Source organism: Maylandia zebra, linkage group LG14, assembly GCF_041146795.1.
Source record: "Maylandia zebra isolate NMK-2024a linkage group LG14, Mzebra_GT3a, whole genome shotgun sequence".
Lineage (NCBI taxonomy): Eukaryota > Metazoa > Chordata > Actinopteri > Cichliformes > Cichlidae > Maylandia > Maylandia zebra.
The window spans coordinates 36975300-36990987 of record NC_135180.1 but is presented as its reverse complement, the minus strand read 5'-3'; the positions used below and the strand labels follow the sequence as shown (position 1 = coordinate 36990987).

The window sequence follows — 15688 nt, the reverse complement described above, 5'->3', positions numbered from 1 at the left end:
GGAAGAAACCTCAGCCAGAACCAGAGACTGGTTGAGGGTGTGGGGAGGGCTTTGAACTGGTTTCCAGGAATCTTGAGCAAACATTAACAGAAAACCCATTAAACCAAATATGAAAAAAAAAAGACTGACCTTAAAAGGGACTTTAAATGCTACACATATACAGGTTAATTTACACCACTCAGCCCTGCCCTCAGGAAGCGAGACAGATGGAACACGGTCTGAAGCTGGATTTAAGAAATAAGCGCTTAAAGTTCAAGTTTTAAAAACATGTTTAGCGGTTTAGCTAGCTGCACTCAAACAGGAAAATCCAGCTGTTAACGGTAATGCTAGCAGAGGCCGTGTTCTAGACCTCTCAATTCTTCAGAAGAGCTGCGTCAGACAAAACAAACTGTCAGTGGGTTTCCTCCCTTGGATGAAGACGTTGCTAGTAATGTAACTATTGGCCGGTCATCTGGAAATACAACAAATCCTCCCGCATGTAATATTTCCATCTCCACAGGAAATGACAAATACAAAATAATGAGGAGGTGCTAGAGGGATCAATATGTCTCACTCTTTTGTCACAGGCGTTCCTCAGCACGAAGCACCAACTGTTTATGTTACTCATTGATAAAGAAGAAGCTGGTAAAAGAAAACAAAAAACCCCCAAAAACCCCCACAATCCTTCAGATACATGGCAGATTTTAAAATCATGACCATGAATGTCAGGAGATTACAAAACCCAACAAAGACAGCAGTAGTTTCTTCTTACCTGGCAACATTTGTTTTTGACATATGTTTGTTACAAGAAGGACATTTAAAAGATGATAGTGATATACTGCTGTTTTCCAGAGAATGGGTTAAGGGAGAATCCAGATTGGAGTGAGAGTGTGTGTCGATATTGACAGTAAAGAACATAGAATAATTAACATACACGCAGATGCAGAACCTCCAGTTCCTAAGGAGTTATTAGCCAATCTAGACATACGTTTCATGACAAATGAAGCTGTTCGGCATGAGCCCCCGCATCCTCAGGACCTTCTATCACTGTGCCATTGAGAGCATCCTCACTGGATGCATCACCACCTGGTATGGCAACAGCACCGCCTACAACTGCAAAGCTCTCCAGCGAGTAGTGCGGTGCTCTGAACGGATAATTGGAGGTGAGCTTCCCTCCCTCCAAGACATCTACAGGAAGCGCTGCCTGAGGAAAGCGGGGAGGATCATCAAGGACTCCAGTCACCCCAGCCATAAACTGTTCAGACTGCTTCCATCAGGAAGGAGGTTCTGCAGCATCCGGTCCCGAACCAGCAGACTGAGAGACAGCTTCTTCCACCAGGCCATCAGACTGCTGAACACGTCATAGACACCTCAGCTTCACTACTGGAACTTCAACATTATGCACTCCATACTGTACAGTAATGCCACTGTTTTGCACATGTCTCAACTCTGTATATTTTATTTTATATATTTTATTTATTGTTTACTCTATTTAATTTGTAAAATATGTGTACACACACACACACACACACACACACACATAAAAATATTTAGTATACACATCCAGAAATGCATATACTATTATATATTGTACATATATTTATTAGTTTCAGATGTAGCCATTCTTGTATTTTGCTTGTTTACATTATTGTATTTTGCACAACTCTGTTGCTTGTGAAGCTTGCACACAAGAATTTCACTCACATGTGCTGTACCAATGTACCTGCACATGTGATGTGACAATAAAAGTGATTTGATTTGATTTGATTTGTTGTGGAGGGTGATTTAAATGGCTCAGTAGACAGAGGTAAACATCTTTTGCTGCTAAAATTATTTATAAAGAATTTGCTTTACTAGACGATTTTAGGGAGATATGTAAGGATGATCCTGGAGATACTTGGGAAAACATTAGAGGAATAAAACCCCAGTTAGATTACATTTTTACTACAAGCAAATACGGTCTGCTAATATTTCTTCGTTTTTTGTTCATTCTTAGCGATAACAATTTTAGGTCCAGCTTTCAGCCCCTTTTAAAGGACCAGGAATCTATACTCCAACCTTGTGAATTGGTGGAAACATGCAAAACAAAGAATAAAATGCTATATAATAAAATATTGCAAAGAAAGATAAAAAATAAATAAATCAAAATTGATGTTAAATTCCACACAAAAAGAAATTGGCAATATATATTCTACTGACAATTCTAATGGTGTAAGTATGGATAGAGATTACTGCAGGACACTTTTTAGAAAAAAGCTTGTACATTTAAAGTGCAGAAGCAGGAATATATGCAAATGAAAGATGCTCTGCCTATTTTTTCAGAAAAGTCAAAATACATTGTAAAAGAAGATCAATAAAGGAACTGCAAAGGAATGATGGGGTCATGGCTAAAACAGGAGGAACTATTGGAGGAGGCTGCATCACATTGCACCCAACTTTTTCAAGTCACTTTTGAAATGGGGAGTACATATTTACATTTGTTTTTTGTTTTTTGTTTGTTTTGGGGGGTTTTTTTTACCCTTGGATAAAAAAGGAAAATTAGAAACAGATATTACTAAAGAAGAACTATACATTGCTTTGAATTCAATGAAAAACAGGAAGGTGCCTGGAATAGATAGACTGAGATGAGAAATTTACATGACATTTTGGGATTTACTGAGAAGCCATTTGGGAGAGATTATCAATGAAATGAAATTGAAATGAAATTTATAGCAGTTAGGAAACGAGTAAGAGCATGCACACGTGTGATCTCTCTATTGTATAAAAATATTATGTGTGAAATACAAGATATTGTGTAAGACAATTGTAAACCGATTAGCTGCAGCCCTGCCATATATATTTGATAAAGATCAAACAAGTGGGGTTAAAGGAAAGAATATTTCATGGAACATCCAACTTCATATACATGTTTGGGCTTTTTAGAAGATAGACATTTGCCATCTGTATCACACTAGATCAAGAGGGGGCTTTTAATAGAGTTAATCATGGTTTTATAGAAGGGTCTGTGAAGGTTCTCAGTCATCCAGGTCATCGTAGTCTAAGGAGCTTGGAAAGAAAAGCGTCTGGACTTGTTTAAGTTGCTTGAAGACGTTTCACCTCTCATCCGAGAAGTTTCTTCAGTTCTAAGGGTCAAATGGTGGAGAGTCCCAGATTTAAACCCAGTGGGAGTTTCCCCCCAAAGACGGACAAAGGACCCCCTGATGATCCTCTACCTAATCACATGAGCCAAGGTGTGAAAGCGGGTGTGGGTCACAATCAGCCAGGGTTTCGGGTGAGCTCATTGTGAAACCTGGCCCCACCCTATCATGTGATTTCCTGAGGTCAGATGGCCCAGGATGTGAGTGGGCATTAAGACGTCTGTGGCAGACAGTTGGTGTCGTAAGCCACCGCCAACGATTATTTTGATAGTCGACTAGTCACAGATTTTTTTTTTTGCGATTAGTCGACTAATCAGATCATCATCCATTGGACGTAAAACGTACAGCTTATTGCACCAGCAGCATCTGCTCTTATATGACTATCATTAGCTTACAGCTTTAAGTGTTTCAGGTCTGTGCTAACTAAAAATAAAGACAAGATGATAGTTTATTAAATTTGCAGATTGTTTCGGTGGAGTTTAATAAACTCCTTGCTATCTAAAATATAACAGGACACCGGAGTAAATTCTCCAGCATCTCACACTTCTGATAATCAGCTGTCTGCTTGACGTTTATTCAGCTGTGTAAAAACTATAACTTTGATCTCAGCCAAACCGATTTACTCAGGAACAAATAAAATAACAGTTTTAAGTTATCTAAGTGACTTATATATGTTTAACCTGAGTAGTGAAAGACGGCGGTGGGTTTGAAAACAATTTGCTGGGAGTCCGGTGTTCTCACGCCTCTAGTGACCTTGCCCCCGGCTAGCTATCGAGCTAGTGGGTAACAGACGTCTCCGAAAACATCGGAGCGCTTTTGAAAATATGTGGTGTCTTGATAAACTGAGCAGATATTTGAAGTTTACACAGCTACATTCTCGCCTGAAAATATGTTAAACGTCTATTTTGTGACCCAGAAAGAATAATAAGAGTAATATTAACACTAACTAGCTGCCACCATCGTTGGAAACTGAGCAGGGCTGCGCTATGAATTCTGGGACACAGCTTCTTCTTCTTCGGGGTTTAACGACAGCTGGCATCCTTGTACATGCTGTGCTGCCATCTTCTGTTTCAGTCCGTTATTACACTCTTAAATCCTGCTACTTATTCCTGCGTCTTTTATGATCTTAGAAAGCTTCAAACGATTTTGATAGTGGACGTAATCGTGACTAGTGGACTAATCGTGGCAGCCCTATTGGCAACACTGCTGGGGAGTAAACTGGAATTAAACGAAACAGAAGCAGAGACCATCTGCACATGCACGGTACAGAGGTAGGGGGATCGGGTAGATCTGATCCCCTGAACTGTGACTGTTGTTCTTTTTCGTTTTTGTCTACATTATATTGAAATGTTTCATTACTGCAAACATTTTAAGAGATACTTATCATTGCTAACATCTTAACAGATACTCTGACCGTAACTATCGTAAAATGCTTTGAGCGGAAGTAGTGGCCTTTCGCACATGCGTTGTACGGATCGGGTAGTGACAAGCACAAAGTGTGAACACTTCCCTCCAGTCCAGAGACAAACCACACACCACCTAACAGAACTCTATCAGCCTCTAGTGGAGATTAGTGGGAACTTTATACTGTGGGAAGATTATACTGAACAACAGAAAGTCCTGTTTACTGTAGTACTTTACTACAAAGTCTTCATTCATTCAGTAACCTTTTCTCTAATAACAGAGCTTTCAGAGACTTGATAAACAGCAGGACACTATTATATCTAGGGCTGCTCAATTAATCGAATTTTAATCACGATTACGATCTGAGCTTTCAACGATCATTAAAAATGACTGAGCCGATTATTAGCACCTCCCTCGTGCTTTACTCTCGCGAGGTGGCAAATCGAGCGCACCTCTCTGCGTTTCGAACACGCGTCACATCAATTAAGAGTACCTGAAAGTAAAAGTAAAAGTAAAGTGTGCGTGTTAGTCCCCATAGGGTAATAGTTCCTCTGCATTTAACCCATTCACCCAGTGAAGCAGTGGGCAGCCGCCAGTGCAGCGCCCGGGGAGCAGTGTGTAGGGACGGTACCTTGCTCAGGGGTACCTCAGGGTAGCCGTTCAGTGGAGTCGAACCCCCGACCTTCCGATCATGGGGCCACCACTCTACCTACTGAGCTATCCCTGCCCTGCAGGAGGAGAGCTAAGCAGACGTTATTTGGAGAGGAGAGGATAATGGCTGCTAAAGAAAGAATGCCGTTGGTTGAAAAGCGAGGTAAAACTACTTCAGTGGTGTGGAAACATTATGGGTTCGCGGAGTCCGACGTGGATCAAGTCGATATAGTGTGTAAACTTTGCTACGGTGTTGTAGCTGCACCACAGGGCAACACTACAAATTTATTCAATCATTTGAAGACAGCTCACAAAGTGACATACGATCAAACAATGAAGGAGCATAGAGAAAAACCCTCAACAACACATGCTTCATCCTCACAGACCTCCATTCACGCTACCATGTACAACGCGACTAAATATCCCACCAGCTCCCAGAGACACAAGGAGATAACAAAAGCGGTAACGTTTTTCCTCGCCAAAGACCAATGCTCAATTAACACAGTGGACACCCCCGGCTTTAAGAAACTAATCCACACTTTGGACAAACGGTATAACTTGCCATCTCGTCACTATTTTAGTCGAGTGGCGATTCCCGCTTTATATGACGAGTGTCATGATGGTGTCGCAAAGGAAGTGGCTACAGCCCAATATTTTGCCACCACAATGGACTTGTGGTCAAGCCGCACCCGTATTTGAGCCTCACGGTACATTTCATTGACATGGATTTCAACATGAAAACGAAATATCTCCAGACATCATTTTTCCCAGAAGACCACACGGGGCAGAACATAGCTGCAGGTCTGAAACAAGCACTGGCTACGTGGGATCTGGAGGAGCGTAAACTCGTCTGTATAACCACAGACAACGCTGCAAATCTCATACTGGCTGCAGAACTGAATGGCTGGATGAGGCTCCAGTGCTTTGGGCACAGATTACATTTGGCCATAGGTGAGTAGGCCCAATTCCTACTGAATATGATGCATAATGTGATTTTCTTTCAACAAGTATACAACATAATGCTTCGAATGAATATAATAAATAAAAAACAATTTAAATTCAGAGATACTTTTATTCATTCTCACAGTCATACACATTTTCTATGAATTATACAAACACATAAATAAGCTACCATCACTTTTTCTTATTCATTCACACTCAAGGAAATGACAATCATCATCCTGATAATGCTTGTTTATATTTTTTATGTTTTTATAGAAAGAGCCATGAAAGATCACAGGATTGAGCGTGCAGTGGGGGTCTGCAAAAAAGTGGTCAGCACCTTTTCATTCAGTTGGAAAAAAAAGAGAGAGCTGAAAAGGGCACAGATAGACCTCAAACTGCCAGACCACTCCTTAAAGACTGAATGTCCAACCAGATGGGGATCTAGGCAGGCCATGGTTTCCAGAGTCCTTGAGCAGCAGAAGGCCATTGCCCATGTCCTCTCCCAAGACAAAGGAACCAGGCACCTCATCCCCTCATGGCAGGACATTCATGTCCTTGAGGCCATCAACAAGACCTTGGGACCTCTGGTTGAATTCACTGATGCACTTTCTGGAGAGAAATATGTGAGTGTGTCTTTAATAAAACCAACACTCCACCTATTAACAACTCAATCTTGGCTGAGCAAGATGATGACTTTATGAATTTATAGTAATTATTTAAGGATTGTATTTTAGAATGCCAAACCCGAGACAGATAAAACTGGTTCCTCATTCTGTGTTGCTGTCATTTTATATTTGTCCCATTAAAGGAGGCTGCAGTGATGGGGACACCCGTTGGTAACACGGAGGTTGCTGATGATGGTGCATCAAACCAAAAGAAGAGAAAAAAGGGCCTAAGCAGCTTCTTTAAGGCCCCTCACAGCACAGCTCCAGGTGCAGAACATGCTCTTCAACTGGACCAGGCCATAGCTTTTGAGCTTCAGGCCTACCTCCAGGCAGGGACCCTGGACACAGAGGAAGACCCACTGGGGTGGTGGAAGCTATCACAGAACCTCTTCCCACGACTCTCCATCCTGGCAAAGAAATATCTTTGCATCCCAGCCACAAGTGCCTCATCAGAAAGGGTCTTTAGTACTGGTGGAAATGTTGTCAACTGCCTGCGTGCATCCCTGAAGCCTGATCATGTCAATAGGCTGGTGTTTTTGGCTAAAAACCTTTGAAAGGTTGCAGGAACCATGTTTTGTTGAGCCATTTTGAGATTGTATGGGACTCGGGCCTACTAGTTTTTATTTATTTCTTATAAAAGGTACTACTTTCAGTGTTTAATTTTATTTTTGTTCAGGCAGCAACTTTAGTTGACATACCTCAATGTCAGTTTGATGCAATTGTGCATTGTGTGGCTACACAGCTTGCCTTGATGTTTGGTTATTTATATGCATAAATATTATGCAGTAGTTTGAAGTTCACTAAACATTAATGTTTACATTTTTTTTTTATATTGCAAACATTTGCACGGTTATCAGAATTTGCACATTATTTTATATTATTTTTTGACAATCTTTAAAGCAATTATTCAATGCATTGTTATTGTTAAATAAATATCGTGAAATAATCGTGATCTCAATTTCATTGGAAATAATCGTGATTATCATTTTTGCCATAATCGAGCAGCCCTAATTATATTTGTTTCTTCTATTTCCTTTGAACATGTGATCAGGGGAGAGCGCGAACGCAGTCCCCCACTACCAGAAATTATGCAGTCGAGATTCCCACATTTGGGGAATTCGCAGGGGTCAGCACAACCGGAGTGCAATGGCTGAGCCTCGCCCTGGGTGAACCACCTTCTTGATCATGGTATCTCCCCTGCCAGGTAAGTATGAGTTGTTCACCTCACACATGGGGGACTCTTTCACACACAAACCCTGCACACTCACGGTGCTCACAATCTCACAATCAACACAAACACAGCCTGCAGGAGGCTGGGACTACACACTATTTATATACACAGGAAGGAGCTTCCAACAGAGCCACATCAGGTTATTTAGTTTAAAATATACGGGGAGTCTTTCCCATCATGCATTGCTGCAGCTGCACAACAAAAGCTAACTGAAAGATCACAATAGTTAATCAATTTAACCTCCTTAAATTCACCAACAAACCAACAGGAAGTTCAAGTAACTCCAAGTTAAATCAAACTGCAGCTGAAAACTGTTTGATTCACGTCTGATGTTTAGAAAAAAGGAAAAAACGCATAAAGCGCACACGTTTTCTGCTAACAGCACAACCACTTCCTGTTCCTTTGTTATGTGCTGCTGAACAGTTCACTCTCCTCCTGCTGCTGCCCCCTACTGTCCCGGAGCAGGAACAACACTGTTTATTGCACACACATATTCTAAGAGCTTCCTTGTGTGTAAACGACAGCAAAGAAGGAATAAGATGAGTTTCTGTCATGATCAGACTGAACATCCACTCTATGATCACATTACACTACCTGCAAAGCTCATTTCAGCCTTGTAGAAACATCTGCACAGATTAGAGGATGGTGGCATGTAAGGCTACCAGTGGCATGAAGTCGTATATGAGGGACAAGCCCACAAAGTGTGAATACAAACGGTTTGTTCGAGCTGATTGGGCACCGGCTCACACATGACAGTTTTTTGTGTACACAGGAAAGAGTGAGGTCAACATAAGTTATGGTCTGAGCTGCTCGTCTGTCATAGATCTTTAAACCATTTTCTTTGCTCGGTGGTGGCTACACTTTGGCTAACTGTTCTACCAGCCCTGCCCTCTTCCACAATCTGCATAACACACATGCTGGCTGCTGTGGAACCATTAGAGGAAAGAAAAGGGAAAAAACAGGCTGTCTTTCTGCACATGGACAAAAATGACTTTCCTAACACGACTGAGAGGGACGAGCTGCCCTGGATTAGAAAAGAAGCTGCTGTTTGTTAAGTGGATGAACACTCGGGAGGTGACAGTGTGCTCCACAGTGCACAAAGGACTTCAGTGAAAAGACTGTGCAGCACAAAGCTTTCACTAACATCTTCCTCAAATAACACAACAACGGAGACTTCTAAGCCTTAATAAACGCAGGACACTGCCGCAGTATCTGCTTCCTCTGTTTTCTTTGAACATGTGATCAGGGGAGAGCGCGAACGCAGTCCCCCACTACCAGAAATTATGCAGTCGAGATTCCCACATTTGGGGAATTCGCAGGGGTCAGCACAACCGGAGTGCAATGGCTGAGCCTCGCCCTGGGTGAACCACCTTCTTGATCATGGTATCTCCCCTGCCAGGTAAGTATGAGTTGTTCACCTCACACATGGGGGACTCTTTCACACACAAACCCTGCACACTCACGGTGCTCACAATCTCACAATCAACACAAACACAGCCTGCAGGAGGCTGGGACTACACACTATTTATATACACAGGAAGGAGCTTCCAACAGAGCCACATCAGGTTATTGAGTTTAAACTATACGGGGAGTCTTTCCCATCATGCATTGCTGCATCTGCACAACAAAAGCTAACTGAAAGATCACAATAGTTAATCAATTTAACCTCCTTAAATTCACCAACAAACCAACAGGAAGTTCAAGTAACTCCAAGTTAAATCAAACTGCAGCTGAAAACTGTTTGATTCACATTTGATGCTCAGGAAGAAAAAAATCAACAACAACACACAAAACACACACGTTTTCTGCTAACAGCACAACCACTTCCTGTTCTTTTGTCTTCTCCTGCTGGACAGCTGACTGTCCTACTCCTGCTGCCCCCTATTGTCCTGGAGTGGGAACGCTCACTTTTATGATGTGATGGGGTTAGATCTGAGATTTTGAGACACCTTCACACTGTGCTCAACTCCTTCAAGAGGAGGATGTAGATTTTGATAGTCAGAGGACCTTTGGACTGATTTTTTAGACATAAAAGTTCCACCAGATATTTGAAAAAAACAAAACAAAACAAGACTTAGAAACTAATATTACTTTAGATGACCTGTTGGTTTCTTTAAAATCTATTAAAGAGAAGATGGATGTTTACTTACACCTTCCGAGTGCGAAGTGTAACGCCGGCATTCTTCCTGACATATGCCACACAATTCATATCGTTATAATATCAACAACCCCTCAAATTATATTGGAAGCGAGATGAAGGCCTACAAAAGTTGGCATGCTTATCGGAATTTTGTCTTAAGATGAGTAACAAACCCCAGTATCTGTAATCTGCTTGGAACTGTAGTCACTGGATCAAGTGGACCACGGTCACTGCTGACGTATTTCCCTGATTTTAATTATATTTTGATATTGACAGGTCTCTGTCCGTTATCCCTTACATTGTCAACGAGTCACTTAAAGGATCTCATTTTACATCTTATTTCTTTTGAGCATCTGGGAATATAACTTTCCATCTAGAGCAGGGCGATATGGCCAAAAATATTTATCACGATATATATTTGAAAATTTGCGATAACGATATAACTGACGATGTAATTGATGCGAGACAAAATACAACTCCACAAGTTTACTAGCGCAAAAAACCCCATCCATTTATTTTCACTCAAACAAGCAGCTGTTTTTTTTATGTGCATTACAGCTATATAAAAATGTAACAGTGAAAGTTTAACGAAAAGGCATTTCCAGTGGAAATGGGCTGACATATCCTGAGCATAACCATGTATAATATCCACTGAAGTTAAAAAGAGGTGCTTTGCTACATTATACTGTGATGTGCCAAATAAAAAAGTTAAATATGTAATTTTCGGACCATAAGGTGCACGGGATTATAAGGCACATTAAGCGAAACAAAGCATTCAGATAAATCAAACTTTATTCAACTTTATTTATCTTGCTTCCTCCACTTCTGTACCATTGATTCATTAATGCTGTATTCTATCACAGCTGCTCTATTCCTGTGTTGTTGCAGTATATTATTTACTAACCCTGTATTGTGCATGGATTATCTCAGTTGTTCTCCTGACTGAAGTTTGGTCCGTTTACAGCATCCTGCCATGCGATTGCATTTGTCTCTAACCATCAGGAACCTTCACGTTAACTTTTATCAGTGGAAAAGTGTTAGTGTTGATTCGTCCAGCTTCACTGTGTGTGTTATGCTAACATAGCTGTGTCGCTAGCGATCACGTAGCACATCATTATAAACCAGCTAGCCCAACTTCAGTAACCCTACAAACGTCACTGCTGTTTAGTTTCCTGTCTTCATGTATGTTGGAAGTGATAGCAGAGCTGTACGTTTTAATTTTTTCAGAAATCTCTCAGTCAGAACATGCTATATCATGCTTAGGTAACTAGCGAAACTAGCGAGCTAACTTCCTGCTAGCTTCTAACTTCGTTAAGTGTAATAAATTCTGTTTTCATGGATGCCTGGATGTTAAACTTCATAGTTACACCTGGTAAAGCAGCAATGCTGATCGTTTTATTAAAGATGAAAGAATTTAGACAGTTTTTAACTCTCGGTGATGTTGTTCGTTTGACTTTGGGACATGAAGAGGACGGAATTTATGACCCAGATTACTCCCAGATTTAGGAGCGCGGTAGTCCGACAAATACGGCAATAATGACGGGCTGCTTGCATGTTCTACAAAAAAATGTGTCTGACGGACAAATTCCAGTTCCACATCACTGAAGTGGCACCATTTTTACAAACTAATTCTGGTTCATCCGTTTCACTCAATGATCCGCTTTCTCCCTTCTCATTCTCTGTTGCCGCCATGCTTTTTCGGCCATGTGCGTATGAAAACAAAGGCACTGTGCATGCGTGTTTTATCCATATTCTATCGTGATATTACATTTTCTTATCGTTGCCTAACATTGTACCGGTATTACCATGAACGGTATAATATGGCCCAGCCCTATTGCCATCTGTCCTTAATTGCATCCCAGCCCCATATTTCTGCAATTTCCATCTCAACCCACTTAAAGAGTCCATTCTCGGCCCACTTATGAAAATCCTTTGTTGTAGCCCGTCTTGTATACCATAATTTAACTTTAATCAAAGATATCAAATTCACTACTAGCAACAGATATTCTTTCTTTACATGTATTCATGTCAAAAAATCTTCATAAGTAAATAAGGTAAGGCAAGCAAATAGTCTTTTCAGTAGGTTTCAAAGGGATCTAACGAACAGGCAATCCCACGATCTTATCTTCAGCCAAAGGTGAGTAATTAAAAAAATTCAGAGGAATAGGAAGTCAAAATCTGAGAAACACTTGACATTTATGAATATATCTTTGAGACACTAAGGTGTACAAGTTGCTGTAATAAAGCACGTCCAACTTTAAAGGGATATGTGGAATACTTTTACCGCCATTCTCTATAGATTGATAAAGAGTTTCCTGTTTAATATATTCATTACCACTCTAAAACAAACTAAACATTGACCTTGTCATTTCTTTTCTAACTAATTCATGCATGGCGAATATGCAAGCTGGTGTAGCAGGATAGGAAGTATATCCATTCTCGTCGCCAGTATTTTGCTACAAAAAATTGTGACTGGTTGCAGTTACACTGCTAATAAATCCAGCTAGTAAAACGTTCGTTGTTTTTCCACATGTTTAGGGGGGTGCACCGTTCCTGGAAATACTGCAATACCAGGTCGATGCGTGGAGTGGACGGAGCAAGCCCCTATTCCATCTCCCTGTTCCAAAAATCAATTTAATATATGGTCCCCGGGTAGGGGACGTATCAGATATTAAACTGATAAGAACAGATACTACACTTGATCTTAGCCAAAAGGCCGAGAAGCGATACCGGGAATACGTCGGAGCAGACGGAGTCACTCCCCGCACAGTCTCCCTCACTCACGGTTCGGAAACTAAACCGCTCGCCATTTCAGGCCATCGTATAAAACAGCAACCATGAGATCATTAGATAACGTATAACCAGTGTAATGTCGATGTATGTTATTTGAATCTGCTAGCTTTAGCAAATATACCTTCTTCTGGCTTCTTAGACACGTGGTACGCTTTAGTCCAATAGGAAGCAGAAAAGCAAAAAACAAGAAATAAACATAATAAATTTAGTTTACATTCATGACAACACTCACGCTTATCACGCTAAATATGAGTGTTATTTTAACTTAATTAAACGTAATATATTTCTGGTAAAGTAAATTAATGTTTTTACGTTTCTCGTTAAGAAAAAACAAACTTTACTAGCGGTCTCTGGTGGCGCGGAGGGCGAACTACACTCTTTATGTTACATGCTCCGCTATTATGAAAAAAATTAACCACTCGGTGACAAACCGCAAATATTAACGCAAATCTTTCTCTTTTTGTTCTGGCTCGAGTTTTCCTTGCAGAACACCCTCTACATGACAGCAGCAGATACCAGTCAAAGTCTGACAACATCCTACCGCTAACATGCGACAAAGTAAAGTTAGCACATACTTTGAGTCAACAAACTTCATAAAAGTCTCCCGTAAATCCATCTGTCTGAGAACTAAACACGCTATAAATATTCTGCAGGCGCGCCTGGTGTGAGGAAGAAGTCATTATCACGAAAATGGCGACTGTGGTTGAGACCTCCTCACCTAGGGTTGCCAACTCCCTGAAAAATAAATAAGGGACACCTCGTGGCCAGGGCCGGGCGACCCAGTTGTCTTCACCCTTCCCAGTGTGGTGAATTTTCTAGCTCTTTTTTTGTGTGTGAAATTATTTTTTTTAACCATTTGACTTGAAGTTGATTTAAGTAGATGCATATTCTATTCTTTGTGATATGAACACATGTGAAACAAGTGATCATTTAGCCATTTATTTTTAGCTCAAAATGACAACATTAACACAGTAAAACAGGTCTCTTTCTTAAACAGAAGCCTGTCATGCTTAACTTTTGAGAATAAAAGTAAATCTTTCTTTAAAAGCACTCTGTCCTGCTTAACTTAAAATAATAGAAAACAATAGAAAGAAAAATATTCTTGTAACTGTGCACATTTAGTGCATTTAGTACAATTGGCTTCAGTTGAGGTATTATTTCAGCTTTTCTAATGCTAATCAGCTGCTCCTGTTTGTAAACCCGCTTGTTCCCATGATTACGCATCATAACTCATCATCATTATTCATCTATGTATTACTTTTATGTATTAGTCATCAATTTGTTGTAATCATCTATCCTTGCAGTTGTTTATTACACAAAATAAATTATATTATCACACTTCTGGCCACATAGCGCTGATATTCACTGCACATGCCCATATTAACGTTTTCCAGCCAGGTGTTTTCCTTTTCCCATTCTTCCCGTTCTCTGAGGGGAACAAACATTGCTGCTCTAACGCTGGGCTCACACTGTGCGATTTTTGGCCCATTTTGAGACGATTTTTGAGTCGTGCGACGGTTTTGGCGATCGGCCCGATTTTGGCCTTCATCGTGCGTCGTGTAGTATACGTGGGGTAACGAGAAGTGATTAACACCTCACGACCAGCTCCCGATCATCAATCGCTCGTGAGGGTCTCACCACAGCCGCTCACACTGCTCATGCGCAAACACGTAAACGTCGGTGAAAAAGACGGAGCAGCGCGGCTGTGCAGCGTGTGATCTGGACACAAGCGATGGAGGCACAACTTGTAGAACTTTGGAAAGCTCATCAGAGCCTTTTCGATGTGGCCCCACAAAATTATCACGACCACAACAACCGTGAAAATAGTTGGATTTACACTGCTGCTCATTCACAGCTGCCTGATCATGTTTTTCATTAGCAATTTAGCAAAGTTGATGGTGGTGGTGTGTCTGTGTGAGTGTAAGACGGAGAGAGCGAGCGACAGATTTTCTGTTATAACCTTCATGTTATGGAGGCACAGTGTGAGCACTCAGGTCGCATCAGAGCATCGGGCGGTATAGTGTGAGAGTACATCGTGACATACGAACTTCTAACCCCTGCGAGTCAATCGTGCAGTTTGAGCAGGAGCTGAATAACGTGACTGAAAAAATCGCACAGTGTCTGCCCAGCTTTAGGTGTACTGTCGTCCGAGACTTGCACCGCAGAGTCGGCGTTTGTTCCCCTGTTGGCCATGCTTCTTGTTGTGGTCATCTGTTGTCTTCCGGTATTTTCTCCGCAAGCGACCTTTCCTCGACCAATGAGATGAGCGGTAATCTGAATTGTCATACTCGAATTGTCATAAGTGTGCTGTCAGCTCATTGGTCACAAAGCAGGAGAGGGGCTGGGAATTATGTTTTCCAACAAAGCGTTAATTCCATTAAAAGTTATAGACTACTTTTGATTCTCACTGTATTACGGGACAAAGTGCGTCCCTTATTAGCTCAATACGGAACGTGTACTTTTGTTTCGAAATACGGGACGATTCCGTATTTTAAGGGACGGTTGGCAACCCTATCCTCACCCCACAAATCCATGAAGAGCCGTGAGTTGGTAAACCCAAACAAACCTTTTAAATACTACCCGAAAAACAGAAAGGGTGTTTTTTTAATTGATACAGTGGTCTCAATGTGAATTAATAATTATAAATTATAAAGTTATTAGGTAGAAATTGACTTACTAAAAGTCTCCTCCAACCTGCTAATTGATGCTCAGGTGGCGTCAAACTGTAGCGAGTCAAACTAAC

The 15688-nt window shown here is 41.1% G+C and overlaps 2 protein-coding genes and 3 non-coding genes across 5 annotated transcripts in view; 1 reads left to right on the top strand and 4 right to left on the bottom strand.

Annotated features, from left to right (window-relative positions):
- The window catches only part of aamdc (adipogenesis associated, Mth938 domain containing), a 20201-nt gene extending 4513 nt beyond the window's left edge, over window positions 1-15688 (bottom strand). The window contains exon 1 of the mRNA XM_076873479.1: window positions 15623-15688. The gene's annotated coding sequence lies outside the window, so the exon portion shown is untranslated. The remainder of the gene's footprint in view (window positions 1-15622) is intronic.
- On the top strand, window positions 5879-7616 carry LOC143421969 (E3 SUMO-protein ligase ZBED1-like). The gene is made up of 3 exons (XM_076892022.1): window positions 5879-6122; window positions 6390-6739; window positions 6925-7616. The coding sequence occupies exons 1-3, from the start codon at window positions 5894-5896 to the stop codon at window positions 7333-7335; spliced, it is 990 nt and encodes a 329-aa protein (XP_076748137.1). The 5' UTR covers window positions 5879-5893; the 3' UTR covers window positions 7336-7616.
- Window positions 7830-7993, bottom strand: LOC112435986 (U1 spliceosomal RNA). The gene has a single exon (XR_003024851.1). It is a non-coding gene; the product is annotated as a U1 spliceosomal RNA (small nuclear RNA).
- Window positions 9256-9419, bottom strand: LOC111501446 (U1 spliceosomal RNA). Its single transcript, XR_002721501.1, has one exon. It is a non-coding gene; the product is annotated as a U1 spliceosomal RNA (small nuclear RNA).
- Window positions 12690-12880, bottom strand: LOC111501438 (U2 spliceosomal RNA). The gene has a single exon (XR_002721495.3). It is a non-coding gene; the product is annotated as a U2 spliceosomal RNA (small nuclear RNA).